General features: G+C 34.8%; 2 protein-coding genes and 1 long non-coding RNA gene across 8 annotated transcripts in view; 2 read left to right on the plus strand and 1 right to left on the minus strand.

The window, feature by feature from the left end:
• Positions 1–20860, plus strand: part of LOC140052632 (arylsulfatase I-like) — a 48759-nt gene extending 27899 nt beyond the window's left edge. Inside the window, exons 3-7 of the mRNA XM_072098298.1 lie at positions 6575–6735; positions 7032–7245; positions 7427–7679; positions 19607–19764; positions 20108–20860. Coding sequence (XP_071954399.1) covers positions 6575–6735; positions 7032–7245; positions 7427–7679; positions 19607–19764; positions 20108–20379 — 1058 coding nt within the window. The 3' untranslated portion in view covers positions 20380–20860. The remainder of the gene's footprint in view (positions 1–6574; positions 6736–7031; positions 7246–7426; positions 7680–19606; positions 19765–20107) is intronic.
• Positions 9482–13992, minus strand: LOC140052640 (uncharacterized). The gene is made up of 3 exons (XR_011845641.1): positions 13854–13992; positions 13093–13168; positions 9482–9737 (listed from the first exon to the last, which is right to left on the minus strand). It is a non-coding gene; the product is annotated as an uncharacterized lncRNA (long non-coding RNA).
• Positions 20861–23034: 2174 nt separating the features above from the next.
• Positions 23035–26946, plus strand: part of LOC140052631 (jouberin-like) — a 159661-nt gene continuing 155749 nt past the window's right edge. For 4 of the 6 annotated variants that reach the window (XM_072098291.1, XM_072098294.1, XM_072098297.1 and 1 more), the window contains exon 1: positions 23035–23116. The gene's annotated coding sequence lies outside the window, so the exon portion shown is untranslated. The remainder of the gene's footprint in view (positions 23117–26946) is intronic. The other 2 variants (XM_072098292.1, XM_072098296.1) reach the window with 2 other exon arrangements.

Here is a 26946-nt window from a genome sequence, read left to right on the forward strand (position 1 = left end):
TATTAATCATAGGCTGGAGGAAGGTCAGACAATTTACAATACGGAGAAGCCTACATATGCATCACTGAACATCCTGGATTCACTGCTGCCTGTTTGAATTTGCATGTGTTGGAAATTGCATGGCTGCATTACCGCCAACAGTATGACACACCTGTTGAAGCCTCAAAACATAAACGTCTGAGACATATTGCGTACCGGCAACTCGCCAGATGGTGTTGGGGGTTTTTGGGCCGAAACCTAAGGGTATTCTTACCATCATGTGCCGTTTCCTGCATAAGAGCCCACTTCCCACCACCAGGTATGGAAGATGATCTCCAGTTTGCTGGATTTTTGGATTGAGTAAACATTTAGCACCAACTTGTATTGAGATTACAATTAACCACATACAATTATTTACTGTACTTCATAAAGGAAAGTATTGTAAACTGTATCTGATAGAAATAAAATATACATTTCTCTGACACAATTTATTAAAAAATTATGCACACAAGTGATTATTTTGTTTATAAAACTGTTGGCTCTGGATTGTGGAGCTGTATCCACATAAACAAATGGCTTTTAATCTTTTACTAAAAAAATGAAATAATGATTTATAATAAAAAGCATGATGGAATGTATCTCATTTCTTGGAGTATGTATTATACTTCTTATTTGAAGTTGATCAGTGGACCTTTTGGCTGCTGATTTATTTACTGCATAATTTTTGCCTTAGTTGTTCACATTTGGAAATCTTGTGAAGTGGTTGGCAATAGCGGCCTCTTTGTCGGGGCGTTCAAATCCTAAACAGAGTTGGGGTGGCGCATCAACAACATCAACATCTTCTGCTGTCCCTTCAACAATGCTCATTACCTCCAAGATGAGGTCATCCACATACCCTGCGAAATAATAATACGGTACTGTAAGAACAAAATCATTTGTAAAAGTGCAATAAGATTATATAATTTATAATTTGACTTTTCTAAAGCAAATTTCAAATGGTTCAATTTTTGTTCAAATCAATAGAGAATATATATAGTGCAATCTGTCAATGCAACTTACAAAGCAACTTACAAATTATTGCAGTCAGCTTGTGCACAAGCTTTATTTTTATGAGGGCAGAACAACTCCCCACCTGAACTATTATGCTGGGGCTTTCAACACAGTACTACTAGCCTAGGCCCTTTGTGTTGCTGATTTTAAAACCGAATTAATCACCTAGGCCTACTACTCTACTATACTAGAAAGAAGTACTAGTACTACCTACCGTTTATTTAGTTAATCGACACAACAACTTCAGTTTTACTAATTTTTTTATTGCGTTTAAAAACACGATAATAATGCATTCGTATAACTGACTGTAACTAAACCATTCCAAAGTTTGGGTCCGTAATTGAAAATGTAAACCTAGGCCTAGGACCATGTATTGTTGGTCTGGTCAATTTCCCCACGACGTTCTTCGCCGCCTTCGCGTTGGTCCGCCTCGCCTTCAGAATCGGTGAGATCGGGCTCTCATATAGGCCTACGGTTGAATTAATTGCATTCAATAACACTTTCTTGCGTATCCATAACGACGTCTCCTTCATCTTCATCAATTTCGAATTCATAATGGATAGTTTCCTCTTCAAAATCAGACTCCGAACTGTCGAGATCGTACACAATACGTGTTGACATCTTGCCGATACAGTACAGTTTGTATACAATAAGAGAGATGCGTCGCGACCAGGGCAGTGCAGTGTGTTCATCTTATGACGTCACGATTTATCGCCTTGGATTTCCTGCTTCCAAATTCGACTTCGGAGATATTTACTCCGATGTATGTAAATCATAAAAAATTCATAATTTACGCTTATAGAATTTATTTTATCAAAACGTACTAATAAAATCAACCTATTCAGACCCAAATCAGCTAAAAAACGTTATACATCAAATACCATGTTCCATGATCTTTAAGTCAATTACAAGGCGGTAGACCGGGAACCAGTCAACTGACAGAAGAGGGCTCTCAATGTCATTTCTATTGACGTACCTGCACACAATATTCATAACCACACACCCCCACTTTAATAATGGAATAACCCTAAAAAAAACTCCGGAGCCAAAACGGCAGTTGATCCGTTTAGTTTATAGAAGATAGTTTCTAGTTAACAGTTTGTATAAAATAGTTCATCCTACAGTTCACACTTGATTAATTTGTATACACGAGGCTACCATGCTCGTGATAGATCGTCATGTAGTGCGCCCTCTATTTATCATACAAAATGGCTGCGCCCATGGATTTGTTATTGTTTATATATTTTACACAAACCTAAGATTATAACTCCTTGATTCAATGAATAGACTAAGTTTAGTATTCAAATAGTGTGAGTAAATTCCAACATGCATTTATTCTAGTAATATAATAGTAATATTCAGGCACTTATGATGCAATTGTGTAGGTAATTAATTAGGTATTTGTATACTCTAACAAAGTATACAGAGGCTGTTTAGGTAGACGTGCCGTTTGATGTAATAGTCGCAGTCCTCAGAGAGAATCCTTTTTATTAGAGTCGCCTGTTAAGTTGAGGTCGTTACTAAGAATTGGCTTGTATTTTAGAATATTATTTACTTTTGTTTCTCATTGTATTAATTTTGTGGTTTCCAGGACCATACTGATCTCTATTGTTATGCTAAAAACAAATTAAAACCAAATACACCACCGGACCGTGGTAAAAGTGAGAAAAGGCGTGTTTTTCCTTTTGTGTTGTCGTCCACATCCTTACATATATTTTAAATTCTTTGTACTGAGGGTGTGTCCATAAAAAAAATAAGAATGTAAAAATACTGATGGATAAACCTATGTAAAATTTAAGCCAACTTATGTGTAAATATTGTATATACAGTACTGTATATGTAACATATTTAGTTAATTAAGTGACGTAAACGACACGCGTGTTGATTTTCGATTCCCCGGGCGTTGACTTTTTTTCTCCTTTACAATACCATATTTTTCCCTCACATTGATTTCTGCTGCAAAGTGTGGGGATCCGGATCTGAATCCAATATAAATATCATAAAAAAAGGCAAAATAAAGCTTTTCGACTAATTTTACATGCTCATCCACTTACCCCACGCGAAATACTATATACTCTTAACCTACATACCATAAAAAATCCGGTTCTGGTTAACTGCCACCTTTACCAGAACCCCCGAAAAGTCTAATTCTACAAATAAACCTTCAGGGACAGTTTTTTTATATAAAGCACCGTCTTTGCTGAATGCATTACACATCGAAATTCGAAACCCGTTTTTTAAAGTGCTGAGGGCCTCATGAATGTCAGCGAAAGCGTAGCTTACAAGGTGGAAATTTGTTGCGCATATATGCAGTAAACAATACATTAGGAGTGTTGCCAAAGTGCGAGTCAACGAGGCACGCAATGCAGGCATAATGCACGCAATCCACGCAATGCATGCAATCCACGACGGTAATTCAACGGAAAAAATACCAACAAGTGCAAGCCTTCGAATAATAATAAGCCTTCGTTAATATTTTGTGTACAATTCCATGGAGTAAAGAATATTCTTTACTCCATGACAATTCATAAACATTTATGAATCACCTACCGTTAATGTAATTATGTTAACAGTTGTGAGAATATCCAGATGCAACTTCGATGTTTACAGTTAGTTTTAGATGGTGCCTGGTCACCGTCTAAGAAGCCTAGCTAGCTAGCCTAGACCCTATAGCACGGTAGCCCGCCCGCCGGAGTAGAGACGGCTATTCGCTGTATGCTAAGTACAGTCTAGGCCTGGCAGTAGCTTCTTTATCAACGCTGTCAACAATGGACGAATACAGTGGATTACGGATATTTTAAATCTAAGTCTTGTGAAATGTATTTTTTTAAACAAAATATCATCTAGTATAGGAAGCCCTATATTATATTAAAATTACTAGGCCTGGGCTGTGTGGTGGGCCGGCGGCGATTTTTTTTTTCGTACATAAGTTGGGGACCCCTCATGAAACGTCACAAAATAAACATGAATAATTCATCAGTTAAATTTGTTGTTCCGTGTGCACCCAAGCGTATAGCAACAAGAAGTGATACACAACTGCGATACGATACTTTCTACAGTAGGCCTAGGAATAGGATTCTAAGTCAATTCACGCGATTGCCTTCGCGCACTCTTCTTCACACAAAATGTGTCGAGTCGAGGCTAATCGACAGCTAGGCAAGACATTAAACTAAGTAGTAATTCATTGGACATAGCCCAAAGAAAGCTTAGACCCACAAGAATAAAGAATGTGTATAATTTGTGTACTGTATTTTTTTAATTCTGCTATTTTATATCAAACAATATGCATGTACTCAAAGGAACTTTAAAAATGCGCGTATATGAACACATGAGATGGGAAGATTTGACCCATGAGAATAAAAAATGTATTTTTGTGTAATGTTTATTGTTTAATTTTGCTGTCTTATTACTCGGATTGTGTCATAGGTTTGACCAAAGATAGTTACACTATCTTTGGTCATATCTAACACACACACGTCACACACAGCTACTACTAGAATAGACATGGGTTTAGAGACTAATAATTAGGCCTAATAGTATTAATAGAAACTATAATTTTAACACGTAATTCTTTAGTAATAAATTATATTAAAAACGCCATAAACTAAAGGCTGATTATTTCGACAATCCACACAAAACGCCGCTATTCTTCTATGAAATCGCACGCCGCAACAACAGCGGCCGAGATAGGCCTAGAATCGTACCGCACTTGTGTTAAATCACTTCTTGTTGCTATACGCTTGGGTGCACACGGAACAAGAAAATTTAACTGATGAATTATTCATGTTTATTTTGTGACGTTTCATGAGGGGTCCCCCAACTTATGTACGAAAAAAAAAAATCGCGGGCCGGCGGGGGACATTTTGGAAAAAATAACTACAAACAAGCGAGACTGACCAACAAGAAGGGAGCAGCAGGCAGGCTTGACTTTATTTTAGTAGTACAGTAGTAGTAGGGTATGTTTAGAACAACATAACATAAAATAATGATTTTATTTTTTAATTAATCCTCTCTAATGTTTGGTATGAACATACTAATTTATATTTAAATTATTTAATATGTTTTATGGTGCCTCGCACTTTTGGTACAATAGTGCAGTTACACTTCGTATTGACTCGCTTGAATTGCAATTAACATGGTCACGTGGGCCGTTGACTCCAATGAATCCAATCATAGAGATATTATAGTGATCACTATAATATCTCTATGATCCAATGAATCCATGGCTTGCAGTTTGTCAATACCCATACATTAGGCACGCGACCGTTTCGTTGTTAACGACGGTTAATTAAACTGTGTTTATTTTGTAACATTGTTGGCGGTCCACGTTCTGTCGGTTATAGTCATGGTTGATCTCAAACTGATGCATATCCTTCTATTCCTTAATCCACATTTCATTGACTGCCATATTCTACAATTTACCGAGCATTTTGATTCAATGTTATCACTTGTTGATATTAATTGTGTTGTATTTATTTATATCCAGATAGTATATTTGATTACCATATTACACCCAAAAAATAAACTCTCCCCGGATTAACCTCCCCTAAAAACCCTTCTATAAATGCCCAGAGGGCGTTTAGTCGGATAAATACGCAGTTACTTTTAGCATTCTGAAAAGAACTGTTGTGGCTCGACGTTTCTATCAAAATGTTGGATCGTCCTCGGTGTCAACAATATTTTCTAGCAAAAGTACAATTACAAACAGTAAAGGATTTGTTTTAATTCCTATCATGAAACCATTTAAAGCAATAGTTATTGCATAACATTACTTCATAAGGATAAGTTGTATAGAGATATGTTTTTGTTTCAAACATGTTATAGTATTTCTGGTCATGTTTTAACCACATTTTCTATTAGAACCAATGTAAATATGTATCTTTCGAACAATTTGAGAAATTTAAGTTTCTACGACCAGTACTTACAGAGATATGAAGATACCGTACCCTAGTATGTGGGTCAGAGGCCAGAAATTACATTGACTTTTTGAATAAACTTTCCCATTAGACTGAATACGAATGCATGTCTTCTGAACGTTTTGAGACCAAAATTGACTTGCTGCGACATGTGGTTGCCGAGAGTAGTACCTATTTGTGTTTGTTCATATAACTATTGACCCTGACCATTTGACCTTTTTAAAAATGTGTAATAAATAACAAAATTTACATTTCAAACAATTTAAGACCAAATTCAAGCGTCTACGACCAGTAGTTACGGAGATACATACATGCCCTGGGCTGTGGGTCAAAGGTCAGAAATGGCATTCCCGGTCATTGTTGACTAAAATGTGCCATTAGACTGAAGATAAATATGTATACCTTCAATACAATTTGAGACCACCTCGTTGTGTGACTAGTGGTTTTTCGAGATTTGAGGACCTTTTGAACTTTCGCCACAAATGTGTAACCAAAAAACCCTAAACCAATTTCTAAAGTCAAATTATCTGGACCTCAAAGTGCATACGAAAGTTGATCTAGCTACTAGTATCATAGTTTAGAAACCTGTTTACCGCATTCATTCTGCTTTTCTTTTTCCTTGACGTTAGGTTATCTAACTGGATCTGAAGATTACTACTCACATGATAAATCAAGTGGCTATGACTTCAGACGTAACGCATCGGTTGAGTGGAACTATGATGGAGTCTATTCTACTATACTATATGCCGAGGAAGCAGTCGATATCATATCAGAGCATGACCCAGGTGAGGTAGGTCACGCTTTTGGAGTGAAGATGTACAGTTGATTGGTGGTGTAGCTTGGTAATCATCCTTATAAATGTCAGCATAAGTTCTTACGACTTTTTTTCAAGACATTGGTTGTGTAGAGCATCTTGTGTGAAATGGGTTTCAACCTCTCTGGAGAGGACTTTCATTATTGGCAATCCTTTGTTTCTAGTCAGTGCGGTAACATGTAAGCCTTATAAAGCTCAATATGAATCACATTTAGAATAATGTTATTATGATAAAAATAAAAATATATAATCAATTGTTTTTTTTTCTGTAGCCAATGTTTCTATACATCCCGTTCCAGGCACCTCATACACCATTAAGTGCCCCTTCAAATTATACTGACCCTTACACATCAACAATAAATGACAATGATCGTTTAGCATACGCCGGTATGGTGACGTGTATGGACGAAGCTGTAGGAAATATTATTGAAGCACTTAAATCTAACTCTGATATGTACGACAATACTGTTATCATCTTTTCAAGTGGTATGTATTGAAAATGGCAAAGAAATAATGAAAGGCATCATGTCAAGTCGAGAGGATGATGGTGATGATGATAGCGTCCACAAATAATAATGAAATCCTTCATAATGTATTTTGTAATATATTATTTTGTACCCTAATTATTATAAGTCAATTTAAAATGTAAACGTTTAAACGTTTGTAGATAATGGTGGTGATACAGGTGCAGGTGGATATAACTGGCCGCTTCGAGGCGAGAAGGGGTCATACTTTGAGGGCGGTATTCGTGCTATTGGATTCGTCCATAGTCCACTCCTCGATGATGACATCAAAGGAACAGTAAACAATGAACTAATCCATGTAAGTGATTGGTTCCCGACAATCATTGAAGGCATTGCTGGCTGGAATACTAACGGAACAAAAACTCTTGACGGTGTGAATCAATGGAATACGATTAAGTGAGTCACTGTTTTGCTGAGGTTCACGAATACGGGGCGCCGTTTGGGACATTGCTAATATTTTGTTGACAAAATTTATTCTGTGTGGACAAAATTCATTTTGTCTCGACAAAATTAATTCTGTGTAAACAAAATTCATTCTGTGTAGACAAAATTTATTCTGTGTAGACAAAATTCATTCTGTAACGACAAAATTCATTTTGTGGCGACAAAATTCATTCTGTAACGACAAAATTCATTTTGTGTAGACAAAATTAATTCTGTGTGGACAAAATTAATTCTGTGTTAATAGACAAAATTCATTCTGTAACGACAAAATTCATTTTGTGGCGACAAAATGTATTCTGTGTAGACAACATTTATTCTGTGTAGACAAAATTCATTCTGTGTAGACAAAATGAATTTTGTTGCAACAAAATTCATTTTGTCGCGACAAAATGAATTTTGTTAGCCGAGCCTACTCAAGCGTGGGACAAAACGTTTTTTAAAACATTTTGTCCCACGATTGAGTAGGCTCGGTTTTAACATTTAAATTAGAAGGCGGAGTTTAAACGTGAAAAGGGCAAGACAGGGTGAAGCTGACAGCGCGCGAATCTTTGACATTTGTTATTGGTTCAGTTATTATGGCTGAGCATGCCTCCGTCTCTATTGCTATCATATTAATCTATTTTATAATATCAGGGACCCCTGAAAATATCAGATATGATCAGTATTCATACTTTGACAATTTAATATCTACGTCGTCAGTAATAATTATTATTATAATGTATTCTATATTAAAAAATCGGAAAATGGTTTTCATTAGAGCCCTGCTTATTACTTAAGTAAAATTGTAGTAATGGGGCTATTTAATATTTTGTCGTTTAAAATATTATTTATTAATCTTATAAAATGTATATACTTTATTTTAAAATTAAAGATGTATTGTCTCCCAAAATCATGAAAAATAAAGATTTTTAAAATCGGACTTTGAATAGGCCATTATGCAGTTTCTATATCCAACAATCATCTTTTTCATTTTTAATATACCTTACCATTTCTGTTTATTATTTTGTATTGTATTGCTATGGAGGAAAATAAATGTCTTTTGAAATGAAATGAATTGAAGAACGGGGAAAAAAATTATTTCACCTATAAAAAGACAAAATAAACAGTTAAATTACCCAAAAACTCATTGGCTTCCAGACAATTTGACCATTTTTTGCTTTAAATTACAGTTTTTTGAGGTAAATAATTTTTTTTCAGACCCAATTTTTTGTGAAAGTGAATAACTATTATGTGACATTAAAATAACATATTCAACAAAAAGATTAAAAAAAACATTTTTTTCAGGGGACAATATATCTTTAAGATAATAATAATCATTGCAGAAATAATGATGCTGAAAAACATTTACAGAACTGACTACAAAAAATTGCTCACGTTAGTTTTATTATAACAGTCATCCACCCTGCGAAACCTAATAACCTCTAACCTACAGTAGTAAGTAGGCCACCCAGGTAAAAATTCCAGTTGAAGACCAGTTGGGAAATTTCCCAGTTGGGAATTTTCCCTGTTGTGAATTGAGACAATTACCAGTTGTGAATTTCCCAGTTGTGAATTTTCCAACTGGTCTGATAATCCCAGTTGTAAATTTTACCAGTTGTAAATTTCTCAACTGGTCTGATAATCCCAGTTGTGAATTTTCCAACTGGTCTGATCAATCCCAGTTGTAAATTTTCCCAGTTGTACATTTTTCCCAGTTGAGAATTTTTCCAACTGCTAAATTTCAGTTCAAAAACAAATTACACAAACTACAGAACTTATTGTTTAACTGTTTATTTTATTAACTTTAATATTTACAATTACAGTAGTTACTTTCAATTCTGCAGTACTGTAGTTAATTACCCCACAAAGGTCTTAACGACCTGCATAACCCCTACATCTACACAAATGTCAGCATATCCCTGCCGTTTCCTTTTTACAGGTCCATGAAAATGGAGATCTAGCATTTATTCAGTAATATATTTATGAAGTTATGGCCACCTTCTTTATTTAGTCATGTTGACAAAATTAGTCCTGAAAGAGAAAAACCAAAACAAATTGATTAAATAAACAATATACTGGTAGTACAAGGAATAAATCAAATTCAAATCTCAAGTATCAATTTATATACTGTTTTACTGAAAAAGGAAGATGGAATCATATATTAATCAATTTATTAATTAATGATTATCCAAATTATGTTCTCTACAAGCAATAGAGAGAAATGGCGAACCGCGATGACGTCACTCAAATTTCACCGAGTGGGTATAGATTGTAAACAAACCATTTCGCCACATGTTTTTGTATGGGAAATTCCGATGGGTTGAGTTAAAAAGGAAGGTAGAAATAGGTATCCCAATGTAAAAATTCAAATTAATGATGGTACTTTTTCTTTCAGTTAATCAGAAGGAACTTACTGAACATAAACTTTTGCAATTTAAATGATTGAAATCGGATTATCCATTCAAAAGTTATGGTCCGTTAAAGTGCCCAAAAAACAGTGATTTTTGCTTGAAAAATGGCACTTTTTCTAATTATATTTGAACCCATTTTTGAAGGGTTATAACTTTTATACTAATAATTTTAAAGTTCTTATTTTTTCCAAACCCATAGATACAACAGAGTTGTACAAGAAAAAATTTTTTTTGGGTGTCCTCGACATTTTTTTTTTTAGATATCGCCCTACAAAATTCGTCCGAGGGCTTTTTACGCGTGATTTTCCCAAATGTCTCAAAAATGCCCAAAAAGTTCCTGTCTTTAAATGATTCATAACTTTTGAACCAATGTGTGAATTAACTTCTTTTTTTTTGCATTGCATAAAATGTAATATGTATTTTAGTAAGGTTATTTATATTGACAGGTAGGTAATTCTGAAATACAACATAAAATATTGTTAAAAAATGTTAAAATGTGAAAAAAAAAAATATTGCGTTAAAAAACTGTGTGGGTATTGTTTCTTGTTATTTTTCGTAAGTATACATTTTTTAAATAATTCTAGTATTTAAATTTATATTTATAATCATATATTATTTAAATTGATTTTCGAACCGCCAAAAATAAGAATTAAGCCCGTGCTTATTATGTGTTCGATTCCATTTGGAGCGCCGGGCCGAACGTAGACTCGGCCGCGCCTACTACAAGAATACGATAGGCCCCTAGCTAGCAAGGTCTAAATAAAAGCCTGACGCTAAATTCTGCCTAAGAAATATCGGGAAGAAATTTTTTATTTAACAAAGTAATTACCTCAATGGTATAATTGTAGCATGTTTAATTTTATTTCCCTTTCGATTATTCTAACCGAAAGTTGCACTTTGAATTGAAATATACGGAATACAATTTAGGCCTAGAAACAGCGTAGACATACAACGGCAACACAGGCCAAAGCGCGTTTCGGCCGCCTACATAGAATGGCTTACGGCCGCTGCATAGCAAAATCAAAGCTTCTTAAATTTCTTCGGTACATTTCTTCCTAACGTACTTGCTTTATATAGTAGATTTATAAATATTCCACTTATTAAATAATTTAATAAATCGGTAAAATTGACGTTTCGAAACAAATATTCCATGAGAGGCGACATTTTTCGACATGCCTCGTGTGCGGCGAAGACTAGTTCAGAAAATGGAACAGTCCACTGCAGGGGTTATCCAATCATTAATTAACGCGCTAATACATGCATACCATGCACATTGTGTGGGCGACGATAATTTAGTAATAAGCGGAGAACTGAATCCCCCCCGTAAGGAAAATGGTAAACACTGATATTTATGGTAGGGATTATTTTTTTCAGTGGTTGGTCTTGTTGGCCTCTTCGCACGAGGTCCACGCAAAGTCAAATAAAACGATGTGGTTTATCAAACAGAAATATAAATTAGCTTCAATTCAATACTAAATTAGCCAGATTTTGATAATGAGAAAGACTAAAAAATTCAATTTTTATCGTTAAAATTGACATTTGAGGCGGATGTACATAATAATAATAACCGATTTACATATCAAAATAAAGAGTATTTAAAGCCTGATAACATGCAACAAAAATTACTCCACCACCTATTATGGACCTCGTGCGATCGTGTTTTGAAAATGGGTAGGTGTTTTCCAAAGTTATTTTTAGCGCGCGGATTTCGGCTCGCCGGCTTTTGTACCTCATTTTTAACTCGCGTTTTCTATTAAAATATTTAATAAACATAGATTAAAAATATATGAAAATAATCCCTTAAACAAGATCTTTCCAGACATATTTATTTATTCACATGTGTATATCAGAAATAGTATATTTTTAACTTCAAAGACACGTCACTTTTTGAAATTTCACGAACGTGTTAAAATCGCGGTAACGAAAATCCGCTTCATTGGGATACCTAGTAGAAAAGAACGTTTAAAACACACATAATAGCAGTATCTTTTTTTTTTTGCAACACCCTTATCAATTTTAATGTTATATGGGCAAATCTTAACATATTTTATTTTAATTTGGATTGAATTAAGACGCGTTTTTGTTATATACTGTACCCAGCTCTAGGCCCTAGATAGTTGGCATGTATGCTGTAGTACCTCGAGCCTAGCACGGATTATCGGTTATTATAATAATAATAATATTGGAAATTCGTTATTGCGTACTGTACTCACTACTACTACTTTAGCTAGGGTGCTGCTAGGCGTCTCCTAGCTAGGTAGTAAGACTAAATAGAGCCTCTCTAGTAGATGTAGGACTAGCATTAGTTTCAGCTTGACAACTGCCATTTTGTTATGTGGCTAGTGATGCTTCCTGCAGGGGGGCTACCGCCAGTAATGATGCTTGATAACACCATTCTACTATAATACTATAGGCCAAGTCTAATGTAGACCTACAGATATGAGATATTTTTAGGAATATGATTGTGAATGATGGATGACTTTTATACATATTATATTGTTTTATTGTGTAAATACACAAATACAACAAGAATTATGAGCGTTACAGCAACAACATTGGTTAGACAACGCCATGATTCACGTGTATAAACATAGGAAATGTGTCTCCCTCAACGGTTTGTTATGATTTTATACCCACTCGGATTTTAGACGTCGGTTCGCCATTTCTCTCTATTGAAGATGAGTATCATTTCACTTTAGTTTGTCCCTTTTATTCAGATATTAGAACTAAATATATTTTCATTTTATACAAATAACCCCTCTAAATTAAAATATATTTATCTTATGTCTACTATCTCATTACTAAGCTTGGAAAATATATATATTTTTTTCATTTTAACGTAGAACAGAATTCTTAAACGCACTCTAATGTTATTGATTGAATTTTTACATTGTATATTATTTGGGCCAAAAGCCATATAAATAACTATTTTTTTGGATCATTCCAAGAAAGAAAGTATACATAAATATATTTACCCTTCAAATTGTACTGCTGTACTTTTTTGGTTGGTTTATAGCCTTGTTGGTTGTATTCAAGTAAACTGGAAATCACCTGCAATTGTGTATGAAAAAAATTGAAGGAAAATTAAGAAATATAGGATATTTAGTTTAAGGAAACGGAGACAGACTAAAACAGCATGGATTAGTTTGCTTTATTATTAGATTAGTAGGCTAGCCTAGGCTTAGGATATGTTAAAATAGCAGCCATGCATGTCATCACGACACTAGCTAGAGTAGTGATAATACAACATGCAGAACAGTAGTACTACTGTAGCTAGTTTGGGCCTACAACTACTAGAGGCCTAGGGCTAGACTTTAGAGGCCTAGGGCTAGACTTTAGAGGCCTAGGGCTAGACTTTAGAGGCCTAGCCTAGTAGGCCTAGGCCCCCCTAGGCCAAAATAACAAAAGTGATCATGAATGAATGGAAATAAATCTCGTTTGTGTGGTAATGACATGTAGGCTAATAATAGGTTAATAATATAGTATTGTTGGGCTTTGTTTCTAGCCTACTATAGGCTAGTACTATGTAGAGGCCAATAAGACAATTTGCGGTCGTACACAGCCATGTAATCAATCAGCTAGCAAGGTGGGGCAAGCCAAGGCTGAAGCGCCTAGCTTACTAGCCAGCATGCAGCGAGCGGCGAGGCCTCCATTTTGTTGTCGATCTTTGATCATAGTTTGTAGGCCTATGCCTATAGTAATAAGAGATAATAATAGACATATATGTCAGGCCTACCTTTTATAAAACAGCAAGATTTGTGCCTCATCCTTAATTTGATGCGATTAGCCAATAATACCCATTCTAGACCTGGCATCTCTGTACTGCGTGATCGCCGATTTTGCCGCCGAGCTACACTGGCACAAAAACAAAGGGAGCCGTTTTTGGCAAAGATACTATAGCGCCACGAAGTGGCGCAAGATAGGGAACTCCTATCTCTTATACACTGCGCATGAGTGAAATTCCATGGGCAGCCATTCCGGCAAGCAAGTTACGCGATCACATACCCCGGAAGTGTATAATAAACCATTGAACCACATCCACGTGTGACGTGTTATTGTTTGTTCGGGAAGTTTTCTCGTGTTGTATTGGGTAAATTGTAGTGGTAAGTTTTTAGAATATATATTTTTTTGTTAGTAAACATTAACAAAATTATTAAATTGTTGTTTAAATTTAGTTCAGGCAGGCGTTTCTCTGCGCAATCCGATCTAGGGCCTAGTACTAGTAGTAGTAGGCCTGGGCATATTTAATGCCGAATACTAGGCCTAGTTTAGTTAGTATGATTAATAAAAAAAAGTCTGGGAGGATGAATGATATTGATTGGCGTCTTGATGATAGATGGATCAAACAAGGCTTGGATGGATGGAAGATTAAGAAAAAAACTGAAGCTGTTCGGGAATTAGGAATTTTTAATAAAAATGTACAAGACAATATAGCGTTTTATTAATAATAACATTAACAGAAATAATTAAATGTAATGAAATCAAAAATCGTGAGGATGTTGTTATTGTTGTTAATTTGTCGTTGTCTTGCTTTACATGTTTGTTTGTCTTGTTTTGTTTCTGTTTGTTTAAACTCCAATATGATTACAATTTCTTAACTGGCTACCCGTCACAAGTTTTTTTGGAGGGAAACCTCCAAATGTTATTACTTTCTGGGTGTTGCCTCTTAATTATTTATATTTAAATTGTTATTTTGTTTACTTTGAAATGATAAGAAATAAATGTTATTATGAATGAATGAATTGTTTGTTTTTTTTATTTAATAAATTTAAATTATAAATTTGATCCTCATATTTATTTAGTTAATTAATGTAAACATTTTTGAATACTTACAATTATTAATAAATAGTATATTGACTTTTGTTTTGAATTTAAAAATGTATAGTATTTTAAAATACTATAATAAGTAATCAAATGATTATGTAACAGTTCGAAAAGTGACCTAATAATTTAATGATATATTTTTCCCTATTTCAGAAAGATATAAGTCTGTCATCATACTGTAAAATTGAGAAGATAGATGATTGAGTGCAAAGTGGTATTTTACACAAGAATTAAATACAAAGGCCAGAACTGATGGACAATTATATTTCAATAGTAATAATAGTTTATATTTTTGATTCTTGAAAAGGAGCAGTATCCTATGGGATTACAAATAAAATCACTATTTTCACACACCTCATACTTTTAAGTGAAAGGAAATAACCAGAATTCAGTTATTATCAGTACTGTTGTTTAGGCCTATTGGCTTCTTTTGTAATACAAGAAATCAAAATAATAGAATTTTCCTTGTATTTAAGAAGGCTAAAACCATACATTCGTAATTTATTTATTGAGTGTATTTAATTATTCCATCATTATTTATTAATATTGTATAAAGTGAGATTTTTCAGTATTTTTATTGCATTTTAATCCTGTCTGTAATATTGAAAGTTGAGCTAATAAAAGTGGGTTGAAAAGAACAAATTATGATTATGAATTTTTAAAATTAATATTTAATACTTTTACTTTTTTGAAATTAAAAAAATGTAACAATTGTTTTTGTATCTAGTAATGTTTGTACAGTATACTACAGTTGTGGCAGATCGTAGTAAAATTCCCCTTGCAATGAAATAACTTTGTAGGCCTGAAGCACACAAAATAGAAAGAGAGGGTCCGAACAGGGGAAAGAACATCCCCCTGCCCATTAATTTTTTTTTTTTTTTTAAATTAAAAAGACAGTTTTGGACAATATATTTGGCAATTATTACAATTCATCTCCAAAAAAATGCTTCTCTCGCACATAAACTAAGCCATCATCCCAGCCTAGGCCAAACGCGGCCGACCTTGGGCGTGAAGTGCGTAGCATCGCGCTGCGCCCCGCGACACTATTTATAACTATGCCTCAACCGACTGCCTACAAAATTCGTCCTTCATACAGTCAGTGTTTATTCTGTAGCCGTTTGAGGTTGGACAGTGATATACGCATATGTAAGTGTAATATCAAATGGAGTAAATTTATATAATCGAATTTTATATAGATGTTCTTTCATTTTGACGCGAAAGATAAAATAAAGTCGTACTGTTTATCGCGTAGATGTAAATCCTATTTGTTTTCATTGATTTGGTGGCGTGCCGCATTGCCTACTGGGTAATCCGCTTGCCGGAATGGCTGCCCATGGAATTATCATTTTTTGAGCGTCAGTTCCATATCTTGCGCCACTACGTGGCGCTATACGATCTTTGGTTTTTGGCTGTTGGCTTGCAGTTTTCTGATTGGTTGTTTACGGTCTGCCGGCCTATACGACGCATGCTCCATTATTTTCAAAAAGTTGTGCAGTATTTCTTATTCTTTACTCGATTTTATTTGATTTAATTTAAATAATTGTTTGTTGCAATAATATAGGATTACAAATAATAATATTAATTATATTTTGAATGGTAATTACGGACCATGCTTCTATTCCCGTCACCTCAACCCAGAACACCCCCCCCCCCACCTCTCCCCTGGGTCCTCTCCCGTACTCCCACGACGTACACCCAGCCATCCGCTTTCGCTCTTCTCCGAATTCCCTTGGTTGTTAGGAAAAAAACTAGTTGCAAAACCAATTGAAACAACCTTGCCCGGTTGAAAAACCCATTGGACCAGTTGACTAGTTGAACTCAGTTGAGCTTTGGGAATACCAGTTGGCCAGTTGGAAAAACCAGTTGACCTGTTGAAAAACCAGTTGACCAGTTTGAAAAACCAGTTGACCAGTTTGAAAAACCAGTTGACCAGTTGAAAAACCAGTTGACCAGTTTGAAAAACCAGTTGACCAGTTGAAAAACCAGTTGACCAGTTGAAAAACTAGTTGACCAGTTGGAAAAACCAGTTGACCAGTTGGAAAAACCAGTTAGACCAGTTGAAAAACCAGTTGACCAGTTGTTAAAACCAGTTGAACCAGTTGGAAACCAGTTAGACCAGTTGAAGACCAGTTGGACCAGTTGAAATTTCCAACTGTTCTCAACTGGAATTTTTACCTGGGCAGGTAGCCTACGTTGGCTAGGTTACAGGACTGATTGCCCATAAAACATTCGATGTATAAATATCAACACCCCAGACAGTGTAATAATGACCTTTCCAGACCGAAAACCATTCTGGTTTGACTGAGGGTCTGGGCTTCTCCAAGATTACGCAAGTTGTCTAGGACCTCTTCAGGTAAAGCTTCAATAATGGGGCTATTCGATTCGATTCGAACATTCGATGTATAAATATCAACACCCCAGACATTGTAATAATGACCTTTCCAGACCGAAAACCATTCTGCCCGAAATTACGATACTCTCTCGATACAACTCCATATTTTATTAGTGGAAAATGCATTTTTATTTAACATCAATCTTATCAAGCCAGCCAAAGACTGAATACGTACATCAAAAGTACAAAGAACAATGTATAAACCTATAAACAATTATTTGCAATTAGCTATGTATAATAAATAAAATCAACCATGAAGTTGTAAAATAAGCATAGAAACATAACATTTATATCTAGCATTTTTAACATTATTATATTCAAACAACAGCATCGGACTCTGTTTTCAATTTAAATCGTTTGATTCGTGAGTCGAGGTAAAGAAAGTGCTTTACCATTTTTCTTTCAAAAGCATAGGCCTATAGCAAACAAGGCCAACAGCCACTGTAAGTCGCGTGCAGTTCAAAGAGTACAGAAAACGCGATAAAACGCAAAGTGATATCGGACCGACGCTTTCACGCGACTAAAAACAAAAGTAAATATAAAACCTAACTAGATAGAAAAACTAAAAACAGTTAATTTAAATATAGAATCATATAAACATATACAGATACAAAATTTACATATTTGTAACAAAACATATTTTAAATTTAATACAGACCACATAAATAAATCGAGATAGAATTTGTAGAAGGTAAGTTTGCGTTTGCTGGGTTTTACAAAATAATGCTAATACACGCGTCCACACAAATGGTGCACGTGTAATACGTATCAACAAACCTAACCCTGGGAAGGTTTTAAACAATATACTGTACTTCAAAAAATCACCCGAGTGCATGGAGTTGTAATTACAACTCCCTGGTGTTAGGAAGTGTAGGGGTGGGTGAGTATTACGAAGATACTAGAGTTATGTGGGTAATGATCGGTATCAAAGTGATCAGAATTGTACTGGGAATGTTTTATATAACATTTTGAAACCCGTCCTTGGGCAGGTATACTTGCAAGTAATAATAAGTGGCTATCAAAGTTATGTTTTTGATCGTAGGCCTATAACTGTCAATCTTCGAGTTTACAATAACAACCCCGCCTTCTAATTTAAATGTTAAAACGTTTTGTGCCACGCTTGAGTAGGCTCAGCTAACAAAATTCATTTTGTCGCGACAAAATGAATTTTGTTGCAACAAAATGAATTTTGTCTACACAGAATGAATTTTGTCTACACAGAATGAATTTTGTCTACACAGAATGAATTTTGTCTACACAGAATAAATTTTGTCCACACAAAATAAATTTTGTCAACACAAAATGAATTTTGTCAATACAAAATGAATTTTGTGTTGACAAAATAAATTTTGTATTGACAAAATTAATTATGTGTAGACAAAATTGTAATATTTCGACAAAATTAGCAATGTCCCATACGGCGCCCCGTACACGAATAGGCTACATTCGCTACATTTTTAAATTTTCGTGTATTCATTAGGCCTAAATTCACTTTAATTATTATCATTAACAAAAGTTAATCCACAACTAAACAATAGTTAACTTAACTTTGATTTAACTAGAAAATAGTCGTTAACTCTTAACTTAATTCTTTGTATAAAACTCAAATACCGATTTTCTTATGAATTCTTGTAATGTGTGCACTCAACCTAAAATATCTAGGCTGGCGTAATAAATTCCTCGCATAGTTATATAGCACATACACGAATTACATTAATGTATCCACAGAGAAAAACTCTGATAAAAGAAAATAGAGTCCATTTCCATGTATGCATTAGTTAGTTATTAGTGTATTTTGACATCTAAATCATCGTTTAGATTAGATCGTTTGGTATTATATGACCCAGATATTGAAATTTGTTTTAGGTTACCCATATGTCTTCTTACTAATTGGGGATAAATTACATTAAATTACATACAGACTTCTTCTCATTAGTATTATATATAAAATATCACGATTAGGCCTATAAGCATATAGGCCTACTTTTGACACACACATTTACAATGTTCTAGACCATTCATACTTGGTGCATTGCAGCAACCAAAACTATATTGTCGGCGTACTTACTTTAATAAATGCAGAGGGAAGAGCACTTTACCGTCAAGATAAAATAAGCTTCTGTGTACTTATTTAGATCTTCCATACCAGTTCTCCTAATAAACCTATTTAATGTGTCGGTGAAAATATTAATTCACAATTTTAGTAAATAGCTCCAGCAGCAGGCACCGGTTGATTTAATAATGATTTATTATTTTTGATATTTTTCATGAAGGAGTGGAAGTGCCTCAGGGCGAACAGAAATTCTTTATAACATTGATCCGATGGCGGTGTTGAGTAAAGGGGGTAAGAAATGGAACGGACAATCGTTCGATGTTAAGATCAGTGCTGCCATTAGGTCTGGTGATATGAAGCTAATTACAGGCGACAAAGGTAAGCACAACGTTGATGATTTCACAAAGATTAATTAGAAATTTCCCAATAGGCCTACAGTTGTATATTTTTTAAATATTCAACATACATTTTGTCAGACTGCCGTCCTTCTATCACCTTGTGCCTTTTCACAATTATTATTGTACATTCCTGTTAACAACATGTCAACTTTTTTTTTGTATTGTACCATATGGACAATTCATTGTCTGAAATAAAAGTTGAATTGAAAACAAACAAACTACAGACAACACACAAGTGGTATAAATGAATATTGAAGTGAATATAAGTAAAGTTTTGTATTGTGTGAAAACGAAAAGTAATTTAGGCATAATTAATAAAATAGGAACTGATGGATGGATTGCTCCTCCAGACGCCTCATTGACGTCTGTATCTGGTCCTGCATACTCGGGACAAGTCGCCTGGCTTTACAACATCACAGCCGATCCTACAGAAGAGAATGATCTTGCCGAAACCGAAATTGATACGGTGATTGCGTTATTGGATAGACTCGCCGTGTATGAAGCGGATGCAGTTGCAGTAAATTACCCGGCTTCGGAGTCTGGTGCCAATCCAAACACCAACGGCAATGGAGGTGTATGGGGCCCGTGGGCATAATATAATGTTTGCCAAAATTGTTGTTAGAAGTTTTTTTGTTTGCCATATAACTTTTATTCCATCATGTTTTATGAGACTTCTGTCCCATTTAAATTAAATTAAAACTACAACTAGTACAGTAACCGGTATAATAACGTCTATATACCTCGCATATGAGTGTGTTCACTGCCATTTCTTATTGTAGACATTATGCCCTTTTCCATACTCTACATTACGATTTTGCTTGATCCTTATTAAAACATGAAATCTCTATTAATCTTTATATTATTATTTTTTTTAAATTGTTTTATATAATTTAGTACCGTACACACTTCTTTATGTAAACGTCAATGTTTCTCATTACAAAAGGTAAAACTAATTTGTATAATAAACTAGATTTGAACTCGTCACTATGGACGAGTTAGGTTATCCGCCGCGCAAACTCCACGTGCACGTCATACGGTAGTATATTGCGCACAGAAAAAAGATTATGCTATTGTGTCTGAAGAAAATAAAATTATATTAGTGTGCTCTCTATTTTGTATACATTGTTTATATACAGTATTCACTCAGTGCAGTTTTGGTGAAAATTATGGGACCCGCCTTTTATTCCATTTTTTAACATCATAACGTCATCAAAATGAAACACGTAGATATATCAATTTTGGAAGAAAATTATGTGAGCAACAACATATTAACGTGTTGAAGAAATTTGGATACGTAGAATATGGATGCGCGCTCTTAAATGTCATGAACTATGACGCAAAATATGAAAATACGACTTTTATAATTAAACTGGCCATATAATGACGTCACAACATCCGATTCGCAAAAATGTCCACATGAATTCATATCTACAGTTCAACAGCTTCCCGAAAACGTTTAATCATGAGTATCACTTTTCATTCTGAAGAGCTATAACATATTGAAATTTACTGTAATGATGAAAATAGGTGACCCAAGTAATGCACGATTTTGAACATGATGACGTCATCAAAATTTTTAAAAATGGTAAATCATGCGAAAGATAATTGACTGACCTAAACAATATCAAAATCTGAGGTGGGGGATGGAATACGGATAAGTGAAGATGCGCTCTATATCAAATGTGATGAGCTATGAGGAAGAGACAAAAATCCTATATTTTATATTCGAGTGGCCATATGATGACGTCACAATGTCCGGTTATCCATATTGATGCATGATCCGATATCTACAACTCATCATCTTCCAAAATAGGATAAATAAAAATAACTTTGACCCTTTATTTTAGAAACTATGACTGTAAAAAGGCAAAATCAAAACGCACGCGAATTGTCCAATTCGAAGTGTTCGTATGATGTGATTTTAAGTCGAAATTGTTTAAAAATTGGTAAAATTACTAGAAAAGGCTGGAAAAACACAATTCACGCTACGTCCGCACCGAGTGCGAAAACATTTGCGCTGGCGTTGAAATTTTGATATACTTAAAATGACATGAAACGCTTATATAGTAGATTAGAAATTTATTTTTGCACTTTAAAATTTGAAACGCACGTTCGCGTGTAACTTTCTCTAGCACATGATATATATTAAAAATTTTGCTAAGTTTCAATTTAAAATGTTATTTGGTTTACGACCTATGTTAAATACGCTAAATTCGTAAAATCGCACGTAAATCACTTTGAAATTAGACGCAAGGCAAACTTAAGCATGAACAAACGAAGAATAACAGTACCTTGTCTATTACTGTATTATTATTCACAAGAAGTAGACAACGATGAGTATCTAGATCAGGATTAGGGCCTACACGTTGTAGCTACACTACACTTAAGATTAGCCTGGATTATAGTCACGTGATATGCAAATCAAATTGTTTCAAACTTGTCTCCATTAATTCATGTAAAGTATAGGAGCAACAAAATACTTTCATGTTTTTCTTATATTTAAACAAATGTAATTACACATTAATTTACAGTGAAATATCGACGTGCACAGCGTACAGAAGTACTTGCGTCAAAGAATATTGCGCGCGCGTGCGCTAGTACATTATAACGTTCGATTGATTGATTTTGGAACAAAACATCCCATAACTACGTCCCATTTAATAACAATTATGTAATATTTTCAATTCATAGAGCATGCTTTGATGTCAAAATAAAATAATAAAGTTTCGTGGATATATTTGTTAATATACTGTTACTGAAAAGGGTATGAACAATTATTTAAATAATAAAGGCAAATTATTACAAATGAAATTATGAACAAGTCTACGAGTCTCTGAATGTTAATAACGTTGGCGGCGCAGTTTGTGTAAAAAACACACAGAAAGCCATTGTACTTAAAGAGAGGTGAATTTGTGTGTTTTTTGTATTGGTTCATACTTTGATGTATCCTAACTTCCATGTAGGCCCTAGCATTTATTTTTTTGTTATTATAAAATATATATATATATATTTTAACAAATCAATACCATTAATAAAATTAATTACTAAAATGAAAACGGAATCTAAGCGTTACTTCATAGACAACAAAATCTAAAAATAGTGCATGAACTATAATAGGAAAACGCTATACAAAAGAGACGCGCGCGCCCTCATCGTGCGAATTCTTTGACACAAAAATGGCTTCTAATTTTCAATGTCGGCCATATAATCTACAGCGCCCGCCCTCATCATGACAACATAAACAATTTTAAATTCTTTTTCGGCAAAAAAAAGAAAAGGCTAGGCCTAGCCTAGGCCTAGAGCGTAGTAAATTGAGTAATATAAGTTCTGAGGTGTGTATATTTTGCTTCTTTTATCTAGGATAATTAATAAATATTCTAGGCCTAGGCGTAGGCCTATATATAGGCTAAGTAAGTACTACTGTAGCGTATGTAGTTTGCTGAGTTAAAAGAGAAAAGGTAAGGCTAAAGCCTAGCTAGGGCCTCTAGGCCTAGGCCTAGGCCTACTAGGCCTAAAAATGTGGACCTGGCCCTAGGCTCCTAGGCCTACTCTACCTAGCTTAGGTCCAGGGTAGATGTACCAGACCTCGGCAGGTTACAGGGGAATTCGTTATTTTTGGTGTATTTTTTAAAACCAGTGTTATGCGCGATTTGAACGATTTGCGCAATTTGAAATTGGGCAAAAAAAATCTTTGCGCAATTTGAATTGAAACATGTGTTTCAAATTGCGCAAGCAACGTATTAAATTGCGCAAGTAATCTGCAAATTGCGCAAGGTTTTTCGACAGATTGTGAAATCATGCACACCCATATTTTTATAGTAATTTCTAAGAATGATTCAAAATTAAAGATAAATATCGCATTTCCTTATTTTTGTAGTGCAAATATTGTTATAAGTTAGCATACCGTCGAAGAACCGACGAAGGAAAACGAAGCGGTGGTGTTCCACCAGGCGGGCGCGGCGCGGGCGGCCGGCTATAGCCTACTACTCTAGCCTAGCTAGGGTCTGGACTACTGATACTGACTAGGTTACATGGCCTAGCTTAAACTAATATTAAAAACTTAAAAAGTGAGTATTAAACATTATCTTCATTGAAATGGTCTTATTTATACCGTACTGACGCGGGTATAAGCCCACCCCCCTCGAACATGAAATCACGTCAAGTTTGGGGGGTGGGCTTATACCCGAGGATCCAAAAATGCAGATCGTCAAAAACAGCACATGTACACTGTGTATTCCACCATGCGAGCGAGCGCCCTCACGTGTAAGACGTTTCCTCGAGGTGTAGACGTTACACGAGGTGTAGAGTGTCGGAAAATTAAGTTTATAGTTCGTGTAATTTATCGTAGAATATCTTATTTTAAACATCAATTTAACAAGAATTTATCAAGCAGAAAAGCAAGTATACAATGTTCGTTAAATAGAAATGTACCAAAGAAATTTAATAAGCTTGTTTATGGCAGCCGATACGAAATAGTGGTTTTCCGTTTTGGCGACTTGTAGCGTCGTGTGTGAAGCGATCTTCGACCGCGATGGAGTGTAAACAAAACAGGACCGCTAGGCCTCATATGGCCTAGCGTATATTAGCCTAGCTTGGTTATGATCAAAGGTAGGTGTATTCGGTGTATGGACGTCGCCAAATACAAAATAATGTATTACGACACACACTGTAGATCTTCGAATTAATGGGTGGGCTTATACCCGAGTGCCTCATTTTTCATGAAAATTAGTCAAAAGTCGGGGGTGGGCTTATACCCGAGTATGGGCTTATACCCGCGTCAGTACGGTAATAAAATACTAAATTTTAAACTCCTCTGCCTAGGCCTAGCCATGTATGGGAAAATTTACAGTTCGTTTTCAAATTGCGCAAAGGTGTCATATTGCGCAAGAACTATCTTGCGCAATTTACAAATTGTGCAGCGCAATTTAAAATTGCGCAAAGATTTTCTTGCGCAATTTGAAATTGCGCAAGTTGATTGCGCAATTTAAAATTGCGCAAAAAAATCCTTGCGCAATTTTAAATTGCGCAAGAATTCTTTGCGCAATTTCAAATTGCGCAAGGATTTTTTTGCGCAATTTCAAATTGCGCAAATCGTTCAAATCGCGCATAACACCAGCACAAAATATTTTGGCGCTAGTTCCTATTCGCACCTGTCGTTTATTTCGACTCAAAATTGGTTAAGTAACTTTATTGAGAGTACCACACCTTAGAATTAGGCCTAAAAATACTTTTACGAAGAAGATCACACAAAAATTAAGAAAATAAATCCTTTAAATTGATGAATTTACAGACGTGTTTCTCGCGCATCGGTTCGTGAATTTCGCATACTCCATGTTTAATGTTGTTGTTTCTATGGAGCGCCAAAAGAGCAATCATAAAATCAGCTAAAAACTCAGTATAATGCGTATATTTAATGCATTTATTGGTGAAAATTACGTTAAATTTTATCATATTTTGTCAATGTCAATGCAACAAAAATATTACTGTTGATACTGAACTGTACATGGTTTTTGCAGGAACTTTTAGGAATGAAAATCAACAAATTCATCATCATATTACATGTACTGTAGGGGTATACCTGATCTAAATAGTATTCCTCTTAGTCTTACTCTTAACTTAGGCCTATTCGAAAACAGCACATTACAGCATTTTTATTGACAAAATATATTAAAATTAAACGTGTATTTCAATTATAAATACATTAAAAGAAGACGCATTCCACCGAGTTTTTAACCATCTATTGTTATTGCTCTTTTGGCGCTCCATAGATTCGAAAATATTGAACTTCGAGTATGCTAAATTCGCGAACGGTATGTGAGAAACATGTCTGTAAAATCAATTTATTTGTTACTTTTTATTGATTGTGATTCTTCTTCATAAAAGTACTTATGAGGCCCAATTTTAAGGTGTGGTATTCACAATAAGTTACTTAACATTTTGGGGTCAAAAGGAAGTCGAAATTCAAACAGGTGCGAAACGGAACTAGCGCCAATATTTTTTGGTAGAGTTTTTACTATTCATATACGCCATGGCTAAAGATACGGTACCGTATCCTAACTTCCGTTTACTAAAGGAATTATAATTAAATGTTGAAAATTGTGTTGTCTAGTTTATTCGTCCATAGTTACTATGAGGGTTTTATATTTATTCCAAATGGACTAGTTAGGCCTATATTTTTTTTATTAAACTTTGTTTACCGATGGTGACCATAAACAACAAGCAAATGCGGACAATAAAGGGGCCCTCAAATACTATGATTTAGACAGTAGCCCCAGGGCTGAGTGACAGAAATCAGCGCACACGCAGCAGCTGGCCCCAGCCTGGCACCGCTTTCTACACAAACAAACTCATATAATGAGGATAGTACATAGTAAGTAGGCCTAGGCCTCTTTTGAAACGGTTTTCTCTATTCTAGAATCAAAATCAACATGTTTTGGCTTTTCAATAATAACAGATGTAGGCTATACATTTAGTTTTTGTCACACACGACGGCGATAATAGCGATAAATGAAGCATTAAGAAAATGTTAAGCGGTTGATCACTGTTTTCGCGATATGAAAAAAAATCCATATAAAAAAGTCCTTATACGATGACGTCACACACGTACCAGCACTCCATTGGCTGATTATGACGTAATGCAATTTTACCGTACCTTTAGCAAATGGAAGTTAGGACACGGTACCGTATCTTTAGCCACGGCGATTTATATAAGTAGTAAATACAGTGTGAATTATCAAATAAATATTTATAATTAACAAACAATAATAAAAAATGTGATTTTTATTTATGTACCTAACCTTGGCATGTGTGTGCCAATCCTCGGCATACGCTGCCCAAGCAAGCCCTGAAATTATGTGCGAGCGTTTGCGCAATCGATCGTCGATGAAATAGCAGGCCTAACTTGGCTAGGCCTAGCCATGGCCAGATGTGAAATAAATGAGTCAAAAAACAGCGATATTAACTTTATTTTACCAACAATTATATTTTGAATAAAATTTAATAAACAACATTGCAAACAATTTCATTTAATTAGTTCTGTTAGGTGCCGAAGTCTGGCACATATCATTAATTATCAACACCCCTCATAAACCCTATAAATTTTCATTGGTTTGAAAATGGAATATTCTGGAATGCTGCTACAATACAGTAGGAGCCTATTTCA

This window comes from Antedon mediterranea, chromosome 6 (genome assembly GCF_964355755.1).
Source record: "Antedon mediterranea chromosome 6, ecAntMedi1.1, whole genome shotgun sequence".
Taxonomy (NCBI): Eukaryota; Metazoa; Echinodermata; class Crinoidea; order Comatulida; family Antedonidae; genus Antedon; species Antedon mediterranea.